This window comes from Chiloscyllium punctatum, chromosome 22, assembly GCF_047496795.1.
Source record: "Chiloscyllium punctatum isolate Juve2018m chromosome 22, sChiPun1.3, whole genome shotgun sequence".
Taxonomy (NCBI): domain Eukaryota; kingdom Metazoa; phylum Chordata; class Chondrichthyes; order Orectolobiformes; family Hemiscylliidae; genus Chiloscyllium; species Chiloscyllium punctatum.
In genome coordinates, this window is record NC_092760.1 from 51,300,273 (window position 1) to 51,322,104 (window position 21,832).

At 38.6% G+C, this 21,832-nt stretch overlaps 1 protein-coding gene across 2 annotated transcripts in view; it reads right to left on the bottom strand.

Annotated features, from left to right (window-relative positions):
* Positions 1-3,126: 3,126 nt before the first annotated feature.
* ipo7 (importin 7) overlaps positions 3,127-21,832 on the bottom strand; it is a 61,574-nt gene continuing 42,868 nt past the window's right edge. The window contains exons 15-25 of one of the 2 annotated variants that reach the window (XM_072592278.1): positions 21,400-21,560; positions 21,026-21,154; positions 20,796-20,862; positions 20,590-20,715; positions 18,910-19,007; positions 12,388-12,483; positions 11,307-11,527; positions 8,956-9,161; positions 5,845-6,045; positions 5,347-5,463; positions 3,127-5,052 (exon numbers count right to left, since the gene is read on the bottom strand). In XM_072592278.1, the coding sequence (XP_072448379.1) occupies positions 4,955-5,052; positions 5,347-5,463; positions 5,845-6,045; positions 8,956-9,161; positions 11,307-11,527; positions 12,388-12,483; positions 18,910-19,007; positions 20,590-20,715; positions 20,796-20,862; positions 21,026-21,154; positions 21,400-21,560 (1,520 nt within the window). In that variant the 3' untranslated portion in view covers positions 3,127-4,954. Of the gene's footprint in view, positions 5,053-5,346; positions 5,464-5,844; positions 6,046-8,955; positions 9,162-9,448; positions 9,655-11,306; positions 11,528-12,387; positions 12,484-18,909; positions 19,008-20,589; positions 20,716-20,795; positions 20,863-21,025; positions 21,155-21,399; positions 21,561-21,832 lie in introns of those variants that run through there. The other variant, XM_072592279.1, reaches the window with a different exon arrangement.

Genomic DNA, 21,832 nt, shown 5'->3' on the forward strand with positions numbered 1-21,832 from the left:
TCAGCCCTTCTTCAGGATTCCTGAAGGGCTGATGCCCAAAACGTCGATTCTCCTGTTCCTTGGATGCTGCCTGACCTGCTGCTCTTTTCCAGCAACACTTTCAGCTCTGATCTCCAGCATCTACAGTCCTCACTTTCTCCTCCCTTCAAATTAGGTTTCCACTGCTGCGTCAGGTTATTTGCTTTTTAAAAATTCAAATAATCCTTTAACAACGCTGTCTTTTAAAAGTTATTTTCCTACTTCAAAATCCAAAATATAGCAAAAGTCAGTTTTTACACTTCTCTGTAATACTCCTTTTCAAACTTCTATTTGCAGTTACCCCATTAAAACCAGTGTACCTCCAGCAAAGACTCATCCGTTTCATTTTTGGCATCCTTCAAACTTCTACCCAGTTTCTTTTTAGTACTCAGTTATAGACTGGGTCTTAATACACTCAAGATGAAATAACCAAATAATTTAAGATTGAGATATTAGAATTAGTGGCCAGGCAATGATAATCTCCAATGAGAGACAACCTGAGGCCATTCCTTGAAATTTAATGATGTTCCCATGTAAGAGCAGGTGGGAGGTTCAGAATGCTGTGGCAAGTAACTCATCCTGATTCCCAAATGCTTGTCCATCTACCAGGCACAAGTCAGGAGCATGATAGAATACTCACCACTTGCCTGGCACATCTAGAAGTACTTACTCCATCCACCACTCACATCAAATAGCAGCATGTGCTATGTCTACAAGATGCAATGTAGAAAATCAAAGATCCTTAGACAGCACATTTGATGACCCATGACCACTTCATTGCAGAAAGACAAAGACAGATGTGTGGGAACACCAAAACCCATGAATTTCCCTCATCATCCTCACATAGTAATATGGTCAACATTCCATCATTGTTGCTGGGTCAAAATCCTTGAATTCCCTCCATAAAGGCACTGTGCATCTACCTATGGTTCAAAAAGGTAGTTCACCATTTTCTCAAGGTGACTGGCACTAAATGCTGGTCAGCCATCAATATCCACGTTTAAATTTAAGAACACAAATTTTTAAATGCAGATTTTTGCCAAAAGCAAAGAAACATTTTGCACTTTGTGGCTGAGTTACAAACTTGAAATTACTAAAAGATATTTGATCCTTCAAGAATTCTCAGAACAGAACAAAGAAAACAGTTTTCGAAAGTGACAAGCATAGTGTCCAAGTTGGTGTGTCTGCATCAAATTCTCTTGAAAAGAACCTCAGACGTCAACAAATAACAAATTACCCTTAGATTGAGAATATGTGTTAATTTTTGTATATCGCAATGATTTTAATACTCCACATTTTAAAATTGGATTTATTACCAAACATTTGGACCAAATTAACTTGCTGTCAATTGATAGAGTAGAATATTTAAAATCAATTTAACAACCATCGAGAATGTAATCCATTATCAACTATTAAGCAATCATTAAAAGCTAAACTCAAGCCTCAAGATCTATGAAAAAGAACTCTTAAGAATTCCATGTACTGAAATAAGCGAACTCAGCAAAATTGTCTACTAGACCAAAGTAGTTATTTTTTAATGTGTATTTAGTAGTCTGAAAACTGAGTGAGGACACTTTTTACAAGTATATATTTAGCAACGTCAAGTTCCTATGATGAAAATCTCACTTTGTTGAGGATTTAAGACAGTAAGTTAGACTGAATAAATTCATCTGTGTTGCTGGGGACAAAGCTGGAGCATTACCCCCAGCAGTATCAGAAATTCCACCAATTCAACCAGATTTTGGTTATGACACCCATAACCTCCTTGTGAAATGGACTTGGAGATGCAACCATCTGACTGACTAAATTACACAAAGGAACATTTTAATTACACATTCAAGATTGCATTGCATTTGTTTACACCTACATTCTAAAATGCAATCCCATTTCATGGCTCCTTCACCCCCAATTGCATATTCAGAATTTCCTCCCCTTTACCCCAAAACATCAAAAAATACAATGCACAGCATTTCATACCACACTAGCTCAGTCTTAAATTATATCTGCAATCAAATGTCAACTAAGAATACAGAAAAAATATATCCACGAAAGGACAAAATCAGGAAAAGCTGTGGCAGATCACTGCAATGAATACTTTTGGATGTTTGTACGGTCAAACTTAGCCAAATGGTAAAGATAACCTACCATCTCCCTGTGGAGGCTCACATATGCAGTAGCTACCTAGGATCTCAAACAAAGGCCATTAACATTAGGAGTGTAAGGTTTGAGCAAGTTTATTTTCCGAGAAGGTAGATTTGAACCCAGAGGTGGAAAGGATGACCTAGTTATCTACATTACTGTTCTCATATGTTGCACTTTGCTCGTAATAGAAGAAAGCTCTCTCTCACAAAGTTGGCCTTTCCTTTGGAGGTGGGGGCAATTTGTTTGCAGTAGAGTTCCATTAGCATCATATGATATTGTATGGAGGTAATAATTCATTAGGATAGGAACCTGAAATATGTATGTATGCATAGTACTGCAGGACACCAGAGTATTCCAGAGACTTCTAGCTGTCACTAGACAGTAATATAATGAAACTAGTGATTTTAACATCACTCAAACTCAACAGTCAAATGTAAAACAGTTAACAGCTTAGAGTATTTCATGATCCGTAGAACACAGCCATATGATGTGGTGAGGATTGCATCAGTAGAACAGCTCCCGCATTTCACTTCAGCTTATATGCTGTAATACTTTTTAAATTAACCAATTTTAAAAAGGTATTTTTATAGTTCGTTTCTCATTACTACAGTTCATTAGTTTTAATTGTTTGGGATTAGCAAATTATAATGGCGATTATTCGGAAGAGGTAGAGAGAAAGAAAACTTAACAGCAAAACAGACCCTGAAATACACTAAGACAAGCAGTTTCCTCAACTTATTGCTTTCCATCAGAATGAGTTGGTTTAGGCCAAGGTTCAAATAGTTAAATGGACCAGTCTTAACTCAAAATATTCTCCTGTGTTTACAATTTACACAAGTTCAAAATGAAAGTGTTCAATTTAATGCATTTTGTAATACTATTGTTACATTAAAGATACATTTTAAGTGTATCCTGGCATCATTCTAAGTAAAGCCTACTCTCCAGATTACACAAAGCAGAATTAACTTTCAAGTTTATGACGGAGTCGTCAAATTTTTTTTTATTAAATTTCTGTAACAGAATATCACCACAAGGTTACAGGAATTGCAAAAATTAATGCTCTTCTGCCATATCGCCATGTGGTTTTTATTGGTAGGTACTCAAGGTCCCAACTTCATCATCCTTGGCTCTGAATTTTTCAATATTCTTTTTACAATAGCTTCTGTATAAATTTCAACCAGTTTGGTACTTCCATCCATTCCCCAAACCTTCCAGCGTGATTTTCTCATCGCAAACATTACTTGTTCATTTTTCCATCTTTGTAGTCATCTGTCACACTACTGCAATGAAGTACAAGATCACCACTGCTCAATCATGACATCTTTTGATCAAAGTTGTGTTTAAACAAAGTGCAACAGAATGCAAGATTGATTTTTTTTGGGAGCACATCAACTTAAACATGAACCTGTTATTCAGGTAACTAAATAGTAGCAACTGTTTTGCAAACCAAGTGAAAAGATGATCATTAATTTTAACATTATTTTACAGAAGTCATACTGTGCACTTTAGCACAAGCACAACAATGATTTGCAGTGATCAGCACCTGAACAGTGCACAATGCATTTTAAATTGTGTTGATAACAACGAACTGGTTATTCATGAGAAAACAACTGCCTGGAAAAGGATAACCAGTGCATTTTCCTCCTAACCTTGAAGGCCCTTTTCAAGAGAAAGCTTAACATTACACAAGTTAAACAAAGACCTTTTTTTTTTAAAACAAAGTTCAATCCAATTTTTCCTTTTTAATAGCTTGTTGCATATACAGATGGCTCATCCATACACTCAACCAATTACAGTACTTTTTTTTCCACTTGGATATTAGAGCTTGCAAGTCCAATTTTACATGCCATTAGATTTTTGTTGTTCTTGAATTAGTCTCACCAGCGCTTACAATTTCACGATATCCAAATTTATTATTTTTAAAAAAGACTTGTACATAGAGAGCTTAAAAAAGGGCACTGAGGGCATTGCCATTTTCAGCAGCAATGGAATATCATTGACTTTTTTATAGCCAAAATCCCAATCAAAACCAGCGGTGGTGACTACAGGCAAGACACCTCATTTTAAACTTAATGTCTCCATTTATATTTAGATCACATATCCCTTGAATTTGTAGAACAGCAAATAAACTTGCTATTCAATACAGAAGGCTAGAAGGTTTTCATAATATCAAAGTGCTATTTATGCATTTACAAATACACATTTGCCATTATGTAGTGTTACGCTCTGTGTCCGATAGTCTACATTTGAATACAATCATTTTTAACCTTGGCATAAACAGGAAAATTTGGAGACAATTTTTAAGAGTTACCCACCTGCTGTCTTATTTACATTAAAAATGAACTCAATGTGGAAAACCAGACTAATACTAACACTACCATGGATGTAAACACTGGAGGCGCCTGCTAGCCTAAACTACCAACGTGCTGAAATTATCCCAGAAGCCAATGATTTCCTTGCCTGAAATCAAATCAAGGATAAGCTGTCAACATGACATTTCCCCTCTTTTCAGGTTCCTATGGTTTGGAGATATTTATTTTCATTAACACTAGTCTCTCTCTCTCTCTCTCTTAGGCCGATGTTCCTCTGAAACTTTTGTTTTTCTTTTCCAGAGGGCTCTCATGATCAAATTCTCACTTCTCTGGTCATTTTGTCCATTCCATGTAGTAGGAAGTTGAGTGGATTTTGTGGATGATGAGAACTGATTTTTTTTTTTGTTTGGAACCACTACTGGAAGGAATAACACAAGCTTTCACTACAACCAGTCACACAGTACAATGAATCAAAAGCAAACTCAATTCATTCCCGGGGCAGAACCACCAAAATTAAATGAAGCTGGCACTACTGGAGCATTGAACTTGTATCCACCATGTTTTTCAATCATTTTGGACTCTGCAATGAGAGGAAAAAAAAATTAAATACTTTCCTTTGGAACACACCCTGAAATTTTCAAGTTCAATTCTCAGAAGAAATTTTAAAAAAAATATCCAGTTGTTTAAATTAAAAGTACAGAATTGTAAACAATTATTCTAACTTATATTGTTCAGTTAAAAAACATTTCTACTTGAAAGGCCATCATTGAGGAAGTGATTTATGGATCAAGGGTGGCAAATTTTAAATCTTAAAATAAAAGCAACATTTAAATTAGCGAAGAACTTCATTAATATAATTTGATTACTTAAATACCTAGAGCAGCCCGTCTCTGATCCGCAAGAGTTCCAATGTCTTGCAATTGCTTCCTATGCTCATCAGTAAGATTACATGTTAGGGCTTGGTACCAGGATGGATCACAGTTTTGAATAGCTGAAAAAGAAAATTCAGACTGTGACACGACTGCAAACTGCGCTACAACAGCATTGATAACAGAATGCTATTACCCAAAGATCATCAGTTATTGCCCCAACTGTTAACAAATGCATTCTTGCACATTTGACTTTTTTTTTAAAACAAAATGACTTGTAAGATTTAAAATTAGAGGATAAATTTAAGGTTTTGTAAAATATTTTCAGGTGTAACAAGAATCACCAATTGAAATACTCCAACTGGTCTTAATGTCCACAGGTCCACATGATAAAGTTAGCCAGATCTGCTTCTGATATCCACCATTTCATACTGGACTGTGATTATGTGAGCTGATAATGTATGTTGTAAAGTAACCAAATCAAAAGCAAAACCTATTCATACTTTGCAATACACTTTTGAATATCTGATATTCATCAATATTGCTGTCTTCATTATCAACAATGGTGCAGTATCCTTCAAGAGCAGTCTCTTCTGCATCATCTTCCCAGTCCTCCTCTTCGCCATCTTCCCCAGCTTGTTTAGCCAACATTTCTAAATATTCTTGTCCCTCTTCATCAATATCATCTTCATCACTGCCTAATTCTGTTAAAAACAAAAATTGAGATTTCTCAAATGGAGGTCGAGATTGTTCCTTTTTAAATAAAAAAACTAGTCTGGTCAATAAAGATTCAATTGTACATTTGGATCAGTGTAACATAACCTCAGTTTGCTATAGTAGAGTGAATGTGGCTCACTGGGTTCTGTGCAAATCTGATTTGCTTTTAAGTTTTTTGTTGGGTGTAACTTGCGCATGCGATGGAGTCCATTGCAAATTAAGGGTGGTAAACCACCATTCTTACCCAACATATCCATTAACAAAACATTATAAGTTTAGGACTGGTTTATCAATATCTTGTTCAAATAATTTGTTATTTCACTTTCCACCACCTTCACTCTGAACAGTTACCTACAGAAAGCAAGTGATTCATGCTTGCTTTTAATTCCAAGTGTGATCTCATTCGCTATTTTGTTTTTGCTCACCACTTGTGAGAAATGTTCTTACCATCAACGCAAAATATTCAAAATCATCCGTGTTGCAATAAAAATTGAATGAATTTCATAGGAAAAGATCAAACCACGATTGCTCAACTTACCAAGTCAAAGAGATGCTCAACCCAAACTACTTGTTACACTTTTTTTTTTCTGAGATCATTTAATGTCATAATTTTCCTTTAAAAGGAATGCATTATTATAAAACCTTCCACTACAGCAAGATTTGAGGACAGAGGATCACTTTAATGGTGTACAGGAATTGAGCCAAGTGACAGATCTTTCTTTCAAGGGACAGATACATGAGGTGGGTTTAAGGAGAAGTGGGATCTGGAGGTCTTTTCCCCAGGGTAGAGTCATAAAATAGATGGCATAGATTTAAACAGCTGGAATGATTTAAAAAGGACCCAAGGGGAATAATTTTAAAAAGGGACCTAAGGGGCAATGTTTTCATGCAGAGGATGATGCATGTATGGAATGAGCTGCCAGAGGAAGGAGGCGGCTGGTACAATTACAACATTTAGATTAGATTAGATTAGATTACTTACAGTGTGGAAACAGGCCCTTCGGCCCAACAAGTCCACACCGCCCCGCCGAAGCGTAACCCACCCATACCCCTACATCTACATCTACCCCTTACCTAACACTACGGGCAATTTAGCATGGCCAATTCACCTGACCTGCACATCTTTGGACTGTGGGAGGAAACCGGAGCACCCGGAGGAAACCCGCGCAGACAGGGGGAGAATGTGCAAACTCCACACAGTCAGTCGCCTGAGGCGGGAATTGAACCCGGGTCTCTGGCGCTGTGAGGCAGCAGTGCTAACCACTGTGCCACCGTGCCGCCCACATTTGAAAGGCATCTGGATGGATATACAAATAGGTAGGGTTTAGAAGGATATGGGTCAAATGCTGGTATGTGGGACTAGATTTATTTAGGATATCTGGACGGCATGTATGAATTGGAACGAAGGGTCTGTTTCCACATCTCGCTCTCATCAATGGGACTGAAACGAAAGAGAGTAATGAGCTTGTCTGATTATGAGAATGGAATAGGAAGACCATGCATCTACAACTTAACGGTTTTGTAACCTACTTATGCCTGTGTGCCATTTTTCCCCAAAGTATATATTGATTTACTGAAGCAGTGTAGGTGTTTTTCTAGCTGATTATGCAAACTGATTCAATAAGTAGCTATGAGTTATGCAAGCTAGGAGATCTCAAATACCATCCCTAACCAATGCGCATTTATGATGCTCGGAACACATCAGAACTCAGGTGTCCCAAAAGGAGGTGAAGTAATCATAGAAATAGAAGAAAACTGGCAACTGATCATCTGTTCCAGTCACATCCTTTTGGGGTAGAGTCAAAGACTGGTTCAGATGTTCGATCACTCATGGAAGCAGCATGCATAAACAACAACCACTTGGTCAAGGTCCCAGGGAACTCAACCTTTGGAACCAAGCTCAGAAAGGATGGAAAGAAACATTCAAAAAGGATTTTAAAAAGGGATATTTGCATAAACATTAACACCACCGAAGATGTAATATCAACATTTTTTCAGTGAAATGTTTCTCATTAGCAAACATTAGGCTGCCCACATTGACAATTACTTGACTCAAAACAGTTCTAAAGCAATGAAGAGAAAAAGTAACAACATTAACCAGCAAGATTTCACCATTTTAGACTGTTCATAAAATTTCTACCTTAGCTATTGTGGCTTATGGCACTACCGAGTTCTTATCTTCTATAGCTTTAAACCTTTCACATGATCTATCACAGTATTTCTGTAACCCACACATTCCCCATCCTGGCCCCGTTAATGTCTCCCCGCTACCAGATGAAGGCTTCACCTTTTCACCTGCAATCCACTGGGTTGCCACTATTCAGGCAACGGTCAGACTCTACAAAACATTCTTACATTAGAAACAAGCACAATGCTGGGGAAACTCAGCAGGTCTGGCACCATCTGCTGAAGCAGAAAGAGTTTATGTTGAGTCCTGTATGACTCTTCTTCAGAAGAACTGCAAAATTCCGACAAAGAGTCTAATGGACTTGAAACGTTAACTCAGTTTTCTCTCCACGTACTGAGTTTATCCAGCAATAAGCTTGCTTCAGAGTTCAAGCATCCACAGTATTTTGATTTCATTAATTAACATTGACCTTCATTTCTTTGACTTAAACTCTATGCTTTCAACAATAGCTGAAACAGCTAAAGCAGTATCAAATCATATTCCAATTCAAAACACTAGCTTTTTTCTTATTAATGATGTCAAAAATACGTGAGTTGGGTTCAGTTAAACAAATCCTAGAAAAAAGGTTAACAATGATTCATCAGCATGAAATGGCCACAATTCACAATATCATTAGAACTTGTAACTCATACCTGGGAATGAGCATTTAGTAGTCAAATTAGATGATAACATTCATACTACAAATTCAATCCCTAAGTTATAGTCATACCATTTTCATCTTCATCTTCTCCATCCTCATCCTCATCACTGTCATTTTCATGCTCTGCACGACAAGCATAGGCTCTCTTTAGTCCACCAAAGAGAAGAGTGAGAGCTGGCAGAATCTGTCCTGCAACCTGGTTCACAATTTGAGGTCTCTGTTCGAGTTCAATCAATGCACAGAGACCAAGGACACACATTTTACGATCATGTAAACTGGAGAAAAGAAAGAAGTTCATTAGATGTCACACATATGAAAAATACTTTTTTATTATGAACAGGGATGAGGAAACTAGAAACTCCTTGAATAAATATAGGCATTATACTCAGTGAAACATTTTAGTTGCATGATTAAATAAATGAATGGAAAATCTGAATCTAAACCATGACACATCTATAACATATCCTTAAAACACAACAACCTATAACAGCAGTAAAATAGTAGAAAAAGTAACCTAGGTAACTATTGCAAATTAATTTGAAGATCAAAATTTCAACTCTCCACTTCCAAGTTACTTTATTTTCCACCACTCAGGAATTTGCCACACCTCACAAACAATGCTTCCATTAACACTGACCTTAATTTCTCCGAACTAACTTGAACCTCTGGCTTCAATGATGTTCCAATGGCAATTACATCATCAAGTCATATCAGTTCGTACTAGATTCATCTTAGATCACATCCTGGCTCATGGCTTTATAATTTGAGCTATGGGGCATGGGAAGGAAAATAGACATTTCTACTCCCATCAATATTAAGCGATACTGATTTTATATATGAACAACACTTCTTTCCTACAATGCCTCTTTATAGCCAACAGCAACAGGATGTGGATGGTGGTGAAGATGGTTCAACTTTTACCATGAATTTGTTGCTGGTGTAGAACACAATGTTTCACAATATACTGGCACTGATCCACACCAATACTAACAGGTGGCTAATGGTGGCACTGAAAAGGCCCACACAATGTAAAAACAAAACTGCTACGACTGTACCAAGTATCACTGATGAAAAACCACGATCCCTGTTCTGCCTCACCACCCATTTTTTCATTGTAGCTGTGTAATATTTTGCAAAAAGCAAATGCTTAAAACAAAAGGCTAAATTAGCTATAAATAATGAAAATGAAAAATATATAGTCACCCAGACGTGTTGCACTTGCTCAGGTTAAAGTCTGGACATTTTCTGAATTTATTTCAGCTAAGTGTTTAGCTATTCATATCAACTTAGGCACACGTCTTTTTGTCAGTTCCCTAATATTTAGAAATGGGACCAACAACTTCAAATCATAACTTTCTTGTAATGTGTACTGGAAATACACCTGCTTTGACACCAAGTTTGGCTGCAACCTCTCTTCCTTTTCCTTCTCAGTCTAAATAACATGAAAATCTCAACCCTTTCCTGCAGATTGTCAAATTTGACAATGTACAAACTTGATGTCCATTCAATCTTGAATTAAGTTTGAAATCCTCAGTTTAAAACACCAATGCCCAGATTACCTATTTTCAATTCCAGAATACCCTCACCTTTGCTGAACATTCTTGTACAATACTGGAATCTATTTGAGACACCTTGGCAACACTGACTATGCCTCTCCATTGGCAAACTCTAGGTCTTCAGGGCTGCTAACACCTACACCCTTAAAGCCCTGTGAGCTGTACTCCAGATACACTCGCAGTCAAGAAGCCATTATATTAATATGATGGACAACTCCTACAACTTGACATCTTCCCACTTTTGAAAACTTCTCTGATGTCTTGCACCCCGTGCTGTTTAGATTTTGGACCATTGCATGTCTTCAACATGGCCAACTCTCAGCATCGCTATTTCTATCTTTTGAACATCCTCTCCTTGATAACATTCCTCTCCATACCACCTTGCTACTTTCCTTCTAGTCTCAAAAGCTGAAAGATTGGATCAACAGCTTGGTTCCCACTTGTTACCTGATCAGTCCCTTGGTAATTTGTAAGTTATTGCTCTGCATTAGCTCAGTTTAGAGAAGAAAGAAAAATACACCTTAACTTCAAAATGTTACAAGATCTATTTTCTAATTTGCAGACCTTGAATATTGATCCCAAGATACCTCATCTGAGGAACACTTCAAATACCACAATCTTAACCTACACTCTCCCAAATCTCCACTCTATTTAACTGAACAGTACACAAGCCATTGTGGTAAATCCTTTCAGACAGCTGTGCATTCCCGAAATGCTCTGGCAAATACAAATCTAATGCTCTAACCCACTGCTAACAAAAGTTACACATTAGTTTGGTATTTGAGATCTAATTGCTAATGTGCAATATTCCCAATTCAGTACATAAACTGGATATCCATTCCATCTCAATTTTGCAACCCTTACCCTAAAAAGCAGTCCACATCATTCAACCACTGGTTAACAAACTGGGTGGTGATTGGCTCAGTGTTGTTGGGAAAGTGAAGATTTTCCAAGGTATTCAGCAACAGGATTGGATTATAGTACAAAGCAGCAATGGCAACTTGCAGACACATAGTTCTTAGTTCACTGGTCTTGACTTCTCTGGTCAGCCTCTCAAGTGCTGCTTCCACAAAAAGAGGTATGCACTGTGGGGGAAAAGAAAAATACATTGCAAACCACAAGGTGAAACACATTTAAAAAGAAACAAAGTTTAAGAGAATGTCTTCCAACTTGTCAAGATATCAAACCAGCAAGTTATCAGGGCAATACAGCTTGTAAAATACATTTAGTGCTAAGTGACTTACTTTTGTGTTAACACCTAAATATCTTTTCTATCTTATTTGGTGACTACTTTGTCAAATTTGTGGACAATAACATTTTTTGTTTGAATCATTCCAACACTACCTGACTGGTTCACCTCAAGGGGCAAAATACCGTATCTGCCCAAGTGGTCACTATTTGTAAGGGCATTCGTACAACATTAGGGAGTACACACTGTGGATGACTATAGGCAAGCTCAAGTATGTTTTCATTCAACAGGTCTGTCTCTCCAGCAGTCATGTACATTAGCAATGGAAGATAACCAAAGCTGCCCGAAATCATTAACTCATCACAGGAAACTAATCTGGGGCTTTAATTTTTTGTCTGCCGTGTCAAGAAACTGAACCTATTTGTGGAAAATAGCTGAGGCAGTGCTGTATTAATTCGAAGATTTCTAAAACTTCTGTGTTTTGTCACTATTAGCTGTTTGCTTTTTAAGTTAAAAACACAAACTGCTGCACAAAAATAACTTAGAAAAGGTTAGTTTTCAAATTTCCATTGGTCAAAAGATTAGTATTAAAGTAAAACAAGCCATACTTCTAATCAAAACTCAGATGTTGCAACATCTACAATACTAAAAGCTTTGAGTATTTTTCTTTGGGTGGGAGGGAATGTCTTCAAACATTTCAAGTCAGATTTATTGAAGGGCTATCAATGCTGCTATTTGCCATCATACTCTTCTCACCTGGTCAATGCCACGTCCTTTGCACTGTAGAATTATCACTTCTAACAGTTTAGCTGCATGGCATTCCGCATCTTCTCCTGCATCTCCTGTTAATACCTAATAACAGAATTAAATTCAATTTTTCTCTAAATAAAATAGCATGAATAGTGGTGAACAATTTCAACAATTAGAACTTTAAAATTAATAGGGCATTAGCATGCACGGCAGAATCACTGAAGCTTTAAACAGCTGGTTTCAATGTGTGTCTTCTACACTATATATCCCAATCTGCATACCATTCCTGAGCAGTCTGCTACAATCAAGCAACATGCTCCAGGAATTTGCCAGTTTCTTTTAATCATGAGCAGCTCAAGTACAGAATAGGAGGCTTTGCCCCATCAAATGCCTGACCGCAAGTTTATTTTCACGTTAGAGATAGAAGTGGGAACTCAAACAGCGTAACTATCAATTATACTGCTCCTTGGAACAACCAGTTGGAACTGCAATAAAATCAGGAGATGCTTTCAGGACAAAAGAATCAGTCTCAACTGACCACCTCTCACTATTCACCACTAGTGGAACTACAAGGTCAGGCCTGTGAAGCATCTGTTCCATTACATTATAATTATTGTATAAACAAATTGTTAGCGATTGCGGAAGTGCATGCAGATCAGGAGCACAGTCGATTGTCAACTCCATGGAATCACAGTAACTTGTTTCCAGCTCCAAGCTGTTCAGTCACCTTTGAGCCAATTGTGTAATTGTTGCAAAGCAAATGGTTTGTTATGAATTACCATCACTATTCCGCAGACCAACCAACTTACTGGTGCCAACAAGAGCTATATGAGTAAATATCCTCTGCTCCCAACTATCTGCAACTTTTATTTCAATTACTGGTTGTTCACAGCTGTTTACAATGCCTATCAGATTACTTGCTTTCAGACCTACAGCCACTCTTTCAAACACTGCTTTTTAAAAACAATTATTTCAGTCCTTTGTTTTTAACAGCAAAAATTAAAAGAGTCCGTCCTTATACAATATAATCTGAAGAGGGGTCACTCTGGACTCAATATTAACACACTCTCTTCACAGAAGCTGCCAAACCTGTTGAGATTCACCAGACTTGCACTGATCCAGCTCCCTCAGAGCAACACTCAGATTCTTATGTCAGCCAGGACTCCATCATTGGACAAGCTTAACATCCCCAGTCAAGGAACTCATTCAATGAGGTCCACCTAGCTGACCTAGTTGCAATCATTACAGAAAGCAAAGTTGAAAATCACAACACCAGTTTGTAGTCCAACAGGTTTATTTGAAAATACAAGCTCTTGGAGCACTGCTCCTTCGTCTCATGGGGCAGGATATGTAGGACACAACTTATATGTAAAAGATCCAAGTGGCAAACAACTGATGCGATGCATTAGGTAAACCTAGATAGTTGTTCAGTCTTTAATCACTTAAAATGGGGATGCAGGTTTCAGTAGATTAATTTCTAAATTCCAGAATTTCTTTCAAGTCACTACCCTTAGATAACTAAAGGTTTTATCAGTATAAAAAAAGTAACAGCTCAGCTCAGATAATCAAAATCCCTAGATTGTGGAAACAGGCCATTTGGTCCAATAAGGCTACACCTACCCTCTAAAGAGCACACTATCCAGACCCATTCCCCTACCATATTGCTCTACATTTTCCTGGACTAATGAACCTAGCCTACATCCCTGAACCCTATGGGCAATTTAGCATGGCCAATTCACCAAACCTGCACATCTTTTGACTATGGAAGGAAACCACAGCACCGAGAGGAAACCCATGCAGACACAGGGAGAATGTGCAAACTCCATGTAGACAGACAGTCAGAGTCTGGAACTGAACACAGATCCCTGGCGCTGAGAGGCAGCAGGGCTAAAACAATGAGCCAGTGTGCACTAAATGTGTGAGGTTAGAGTCTGTGCCCCAACCCGGAGTCAGACTGGTTCTATTATCAAAGTAGGAATTTATAAAATGTCACATTGACTACCTACACATGATGCACTTTTTGAAAATAGAATGTATCTGCAAATACAAATTCACTCCATAGACTTATGTGCATGGAGGTGAGGGACAAAGGCACACAAACTGCGTGCATGCGTGTGACAGAGTATATGCAGACAAGTGTGAGTGAGACACAGCATGTGAGAAGAGGGTCGACATGAGTGTTTGTTGGGGGGGGGGGGGGAAAAGAGAGTGGGTGCGTGAGTGCAAGAGCACACGATTCTGGTTGAGGCAGTCTTCACGGGTCCCAAACTTGGCTATCAGCCACTGCTCAGTGGCTCCGCGTTGTTGCATACCCTGAAGTCTGCCTCAGAGGATGCTCACCTGAAGATCCAAGACCGAATGTCCTTGACCGTTGAAGTAGTCCCCCACTGGGAGGGAGCATTCCTGTCTGGCAACTGTTCCATTGTACAGGGGACCCCCAGCTTCTGTCACGACACTACAGATTTCTTACAGCAACTCAGCACCCACATACCAGTCAATCGGAACATTTCCCATCAATGGACATTTCAGCACTCTATACCAACATCCCTGCAACAGCCTCAGTACTCAATACCCACAGCCGTCAATCTTCAGGCACCATCCTAAGACTGATCTGCTTCATACTCAACCACAATATCTTCATCTTAAACAACTAGTTCTTGATCAAAACACAGAACAACCATGGGGTCCACATTTGCACCCCATATGCCAACATTTCCATGCACAAGTTCGAACAAGACTTCCTTGCTGCACAGGACCTCTGACCAATACGCCAGATACAGTGACGACAATTTCTTCCTCTGGACTACGGTGAGGAATCACCGAAATAGCTACAGTGATATCAACTCATTTCATCCACCAGCCGTCTTACCATGGACTACACTTTAGAATCAGTCTCATTCTTGGGCACATGCATCAAGGACAGATACTTCAGCACCTCACTGTACCACAAGCCTACAGATCACCTCACGATGCTGCACTTCTCTAGCTTCCACCCTAAACATTAAAAAAGCCACTCCCTACACAAACACTGGATCTGTTCAGATGAGGGGGAATGCAACGGACACCTGAAGATGTTGAAAGACACCCTAAGAAATGGATATGACACCCAACTGACAGATCACCAGTTCTGTTGTGCCACAGTGAAAAACCATAACTATCTCCTCAGGAGACAGGATATGACCGAGAGGGTATCCTTCATCATCCAGTACTTCCCAGGAGCACACCATGTTCTTGGCAGCCTGCAATACATTACTGATGACGATGAGCACCTCACCAAGATCTTCCCTGTGCCTCCACTTCTTGCCTTTAAACAACCACCAAACCTTAAATAGACCATTGTTCGCAGCAAACTGCCCAGCCTTCAGGGCATCAACCATAATACCATACACCACTAAGACATTTTAAAGCATTGACAAGGATACTACCATAAGTGGGGACACCACCCATGTGCACAGCAGGCACTCATGTAACTCAGCCAATATTGCCTATCTCATTCGCTATATGCCAGGATGCCCCAACACATTGTGTATTGGCAAAACCATAAAGATGCAATGACAATGGATGAATGGACATTGCGCAACAATCAGAGAGGGATGTTCCCTCCCAGTGGGGGTACACTTCAGTGGTCAAGGTCATTCAAACCTTGGATCTTACAGTGAACGTCCTTCAAGGTGAACTTTGGTACATGCAACAGTGTAGAGCTGCCGAGTGGAGGCTGACAGCCAAGTTTGATACCCATGAGGACGGGGTCAACTGGGATCTTGGATCTATGTCACACTACAGGTGACCTCACCACACTATACAGGGGAACCTCGATTATCTGAACGAGATGGATGAGGCACTATTTTGTTCAGATAATTGATTATTTGGTTAATCTATTCAGTGCCTTTTCTCTGGGGCTCAGTTTTCAATTAGGTCTGCTCCCTGTTCAGACAGGGCAACCGCACACCACACCCACGCCCCAAAACCCATCCAACACAGATCCCCCCACCCCCTCTGAGCAGCCAGACAGGACACCAACAAAACTGCTGCTGTTGCGACTGTCTTTTTGGGGGGGGGGGGGGGGGGGGGGGGGGGTAATGAGTCTCCACATAGCGCGCGTGCGCACACACCTTTCTGACAAGTCGTCCCACCCTCACCTGAACTGAACAAGACAATGGGGAAGGGAAATTTAGGGTACACCCTTGTGTCGAACTCCAGGGAATGTATGGGGAGGGAGAGAGGGATGATGGGAGGTCAGTCAGTCATTTAGAGATGCTGGCTGCTCTCCCATCAGTCCAGGACTATTCTCAGCAGCACTTTACATCACTGTAAACAAAAGACACAATCAGTGTTGGGGACACATTTCTGTAGGGACTTTGAGCTCTCCTTCGGATAATTTGATTTTTGGATAATTGGTATTTGGATACTAGAGGTTCCTCTGTATTCTCTCTCCTTCCCCCACACATTTAAGTCTATGGGATGAATTTACATTTGCAGATTACTACTTGCAGACAGACTCTCTGAAGAGTTTTCCACCAAGACCCACTCCCCTACCCTACCCTATTACTCTACATTTACCCCTAACTAATACACCTAATCTACACATTCCTGAACACTACAGGCAATTTAACACAGCCAATTCACCTAACCTGCACATCTTTGAATTGTGGGAGGAAACCCACGTGGACACTGGGAGAATGTACAAACTCCACACATACAACTGTTCAAGGCTAGAATCAAACCCAGGTTCCGGGTGCTGCGAGGCAGCAGTGCTAATCACTGAACTACCATTCCGTCCCATCTCAGGGAAATGACTCGCAAGAAATTCTGGGATTTACATATTAATCAATCTAAACCTGCATCCCATTCTAATGGTGAAAGAATCAACAGCCATCTAGGTCTAAAACATCACATCCGTTGTGTGACACTTCTACCTTTTACTTATAAATTCTACGTGCTAAGTATCCTGCCCCAGCAATACATGAAGGTGCAGCATTCCGAAAGCTTGTATTTTTAAATAAACCTGTTGGGACTATAGCTTAGTGTCATATGATTTTCAACTTTGTCCATTTAAGTCCAACACTGGCACATCCACATTACTGCAAGCATGTCATTCAAGAAAGTCAACCTGGACAAACTAACTGTTTGGAGATCACAGATTTGGTGGGGATAAACATAAGGGAACCCACTGGACGCAATAGACAAGATTAAAAGTAACATAATTAGAAGTTAGCAAATTGGACTGAAAATTTGAGGAAGAAATGGGGAAAGCAAAAGCAATTTCACAATGTTTTTAATCGGAAATAAAACTTGAAATTTGTAGATATGGTGTAACCTCAACTCCAGAAAATAAATTCAGAAATAGCAGCTTTCTGGATTTTTCTAATCAAAAATGTACTGTAAGACTGGTCATTCATGTCCATGCAAAGTTAACATTATGGCCCTGACAGCTGTTAATAGTACCTCAAATTTGTTTTTTTCCCCAGCCATTACTAAAACGGCCATCCTCAAGAAGTGCAACTGATTTGCAATTAGAGGGTGAATGGTGCGGTAGTAGTATGATTTCAAGAAAGTTTTTGATGAACAGAATATATTCTATATGCAGTCATCATCCCCATTCTCTTCTCACCACACAAGTATTGCTGATACAGATATGCTTTCTCACGATAAAAAACATAACAAGGACAAGTTGGACCATAGGATCTGTTTCCATGCTGTATAGCTCTGACCCAGGGAAAAATTGGAAATACAGTATTTTAATTTCAAAATAATGTGTTGTCACTGTTGTGTGCCTCCAGTACACATTCACACCTGGCTCACAAACAAGGAGTTCTAATACTATTCAGAAATCCAAAAATAACATGGTCACTTATAATGGAAAACAAAGGAACATTAACATGGAATGGGCTGTAAGTTATACTTTGAACATAAATAAACTTTTTGCTATGGAAAGGCAGTCAGAAGGACTTCAGCATATGTTCACAGGACATTAAACACATTGAGGGTTCATTAGATTAACTAAGTTTAAACAAAACTAATCAAATTCTAGACTTTAAGAGATAAGAGTGCAGAAGTGGAAAGGTTGGGCCTGTGAGAAACTTACAGGCCGAGGGCTCACATTTCATGGACAAAGGCAACAGTGGCCATATGCTTACCAAATATCCAAAGGTCTCAGCATTTTATGACAAAGAAATACACAATTATAGCACATTTCATTATCTGTAACGCAAATGCTCTCGGCGACTTGAAATTGGTGGAATTATTCAATTTCAATGGCTTGAAGTATTAGCTTCCCTTTTGCTTATTGTTATTACCACCAAAATAATAGACCAATGCATTCTTAAAATACGATTAGCAGAATTGAGGGGGAGGGGTTGTAGCTGAGTGATGATGGAGGTGGGGAGGCATTGAATCACATTACATTAATGTAAGCCTATGTATTTGTTGACTTGCAAGGTACCATGGACTATTCACGCTGTTTAATGACTTGCTCTCACTTTGTAAGTTGTGTATTTTCGAGTCTCAATTTATGACAAACGGACTTACCTTTTTACACATACTGTAAATCATTTCCAAGTATTTGGTGTCAGATAGTAGCGTATCTGTGTCCACGGTTATATAATTGTGTAAGAGAGGCATCATATCTGTAATATTGAAGTTTTGAACAGTCAAACTCAAAAATTAGTGACCATTTTATAGGTTTACTGGAAGAATATCATAACTGAAAATGTTCTAAATGCAGAACAATTTAATCAGCATCTCAAAATTCTTAAAGGATTGACATCCTTGAATTTAATAGTTTTATGATCTACCGTTAAGTTAAAAGAACAGAATTCTGAACTTTCATTACAGCCTTCAGTCAGGAAGCTGAGAGGTGAATATGATTCTTATTTAATTGACAAACATTGAGGGACGTGAGTTGTTTCTGTTGAAATCTTACAACGACAAAAAAGGGAAGAGAGTGGTCTGGCACACCATGGTAGCTGGTTGAATTTAAATTCATTCATAAAATCACTCTGGAATGGAAAGATGGCCTTTGCAATGGTGACCATGAAACTATGTTGCATCATACTGCCTAGTTCACTACTTTCTTTAGGAAAAGAAATTTGCCATCCTTCCTTAGTGTGACCGATATTTATCCCCAGAACCACAATCATGTGGTTGATTTTGAAAGGCCCTCACAAATAGCCGAACATGTCACTCAAGTCAAGGACAATAAGCGATGGTCAACACCTATATACCTTAAGAGTAGAGAGAGAGATCAATTTTAACAGGCACATTGCTCTATTAACCAACAGTCCCACCTCTCAATTCTGTTTTATTCCACAATCAATTGAAGTATTAATAAAACAGTGATAAATTTGCAGAATTATTTTACTTCGAAAAGATTGCGAGCAAATATCCCACTTGATATATTGGTGAGCTGGAGTTGAAATAAAAAAGCACAAAGACAACTGTTCTAAATTTAACTAAACTTTTGATTCCTAATACCAAAAACAGTCTCAATGTGTCAATTTACACGAATAATACACTTTTTTCTTAATTATCTGCTTTTCATTTCTTGCTCACTATTTTGCCTCTCACCTTTCTGAAGTTGGAGTTTGCTGAGGTACAATTCCATAGCTACTTGGTACTTTTTGTTAAAGGACGTTGTGTTTGCAAATACAGCATGTTGTATGCCATCCATTCTACTTGACACTGCCCAAATACCCCACATATGCATTTTTCACAAGAGATGACTTCACATTTACTAGAAGTCATTACCTAGTAATTTTCTGCCAGTTTTAGCAATCGAACAACTACTTCAACACAAAAGGAGCTTATGATATGAACATCTCATGTTAAATCCAGCACAATAAATCAACCATCAGTAAACTCAGGGATATGTTTAAGCTAGTTATGTAACTTTAGCCAGGGAAGACTATTGATGCTGTCAACTATGAATCAGCCAGCACTGAATTCCATGTTACAGGCTTCTGTAATTGAACATCATGACCAAGAATTATCAAACTAAGTCAGGCAGAAATGACTGACAATGGACATACATACTTGGAGAATACTCAACTAGATATCAACTATTCAATTTTGTTGGGTTCTTGTTACTTAGTTGAATACATGGATATTATACCTATTTGCATATATATTTGCCATGCACCACTTTGTTTCTACATAAATTTCTTTTGATGTCTTGTGCACAACAAATATGAGCCACGCTTATTTCCTTACCAGTATAATAATCAAAACCATCCTGTTGGAACACCTCAAAAACAAGAGGCAAAAGTTGCCACATCTGTAGTGAGACTTGCTGACAAGTCAGACTGTGTGCCAAGGACAAGATTTCCTCATAAAATTCTGAAATAAAAGAACATGGACTTAGTAATCTACAAACCACAAGATAACTGTGCTGCACTGATGTAAAAGTCATTACATACCCAGCACATGCTGCTGCAAGACAGTTCCAATAACCTGCAAACAGATACCTTCCAGCTGCTGCGTGATCTGAAGTTGAAAGGAGAAGTTCAAAATCCATTAACTTGACTCAGTAATAGATATTATAGGCCAAAACTACAAGGGTGCAAACCTAATCAAGGGTTAACTATGCAAACAATCCAGTAAGTAACAAACATATGTTCAAATAAAACCTGCCATCTGAAGAACCAACCTCTTTGTGATCTTCCACAACCGTAAGGAGTGTATCAATAGTATTAAGAATTCCCATTGCAGTTACTGCCTTATCATCGCTGCCCTCCTCTTCTGGGCCAGTCTGTATGACTTGGTTAAAGGTCATTGCCTACATTAAAACAAAAACTCTAATCTTACTATAAATCTCTGGATCAGCTGAAGGAACTGTTTGTTTTTATAGTTCACTTTTATTACAATTGAAATAAGCAATGGTTCAATTGCTCAGAACAAAGCTAAGGTGACTAAGCAGTATGGCAAATGGGAGACAGCATACAGAAGGAGAGCTCTCTGAAATTGTGGTTATCATGGACAATATTATTTAATATGCAAGCTTATTGAACATAAACTGCTTACCAAATGCTGAGTCATCTCCACTGCAATGGGGGTTACTTCTTCACTATATTCACAAATCATTTTCTGAATCACATTAGTTAAGTCATCATTCTCAGTCTCTCTTACTATGTGCAGCAAGGCCTGCATTACAGGTCTGATAAAAGGCTTGATGTACTCCTTGGCTGCAGAAGGAGAAAATATGTAGTAGTTTTTCTCAGAATTACTTAGACTTAAAGGTAAAGGCTTGAGAACAAATAATAGACATATCCTAAGTTTCCCTGATGCCAGGCACAATTGCATCTGATGAATAGAAATGTAGGCAAACTGATTTTAAACTGCTTAAACAACACAACACATTATTCAATTTACTTTCCATTGAAGTCTGTTTCCTGTCTGGGCAGGTTAGGTCCTTCTCTTTCTTAAGAAAAGGAAGATAAAGCTACATTTTTATAGC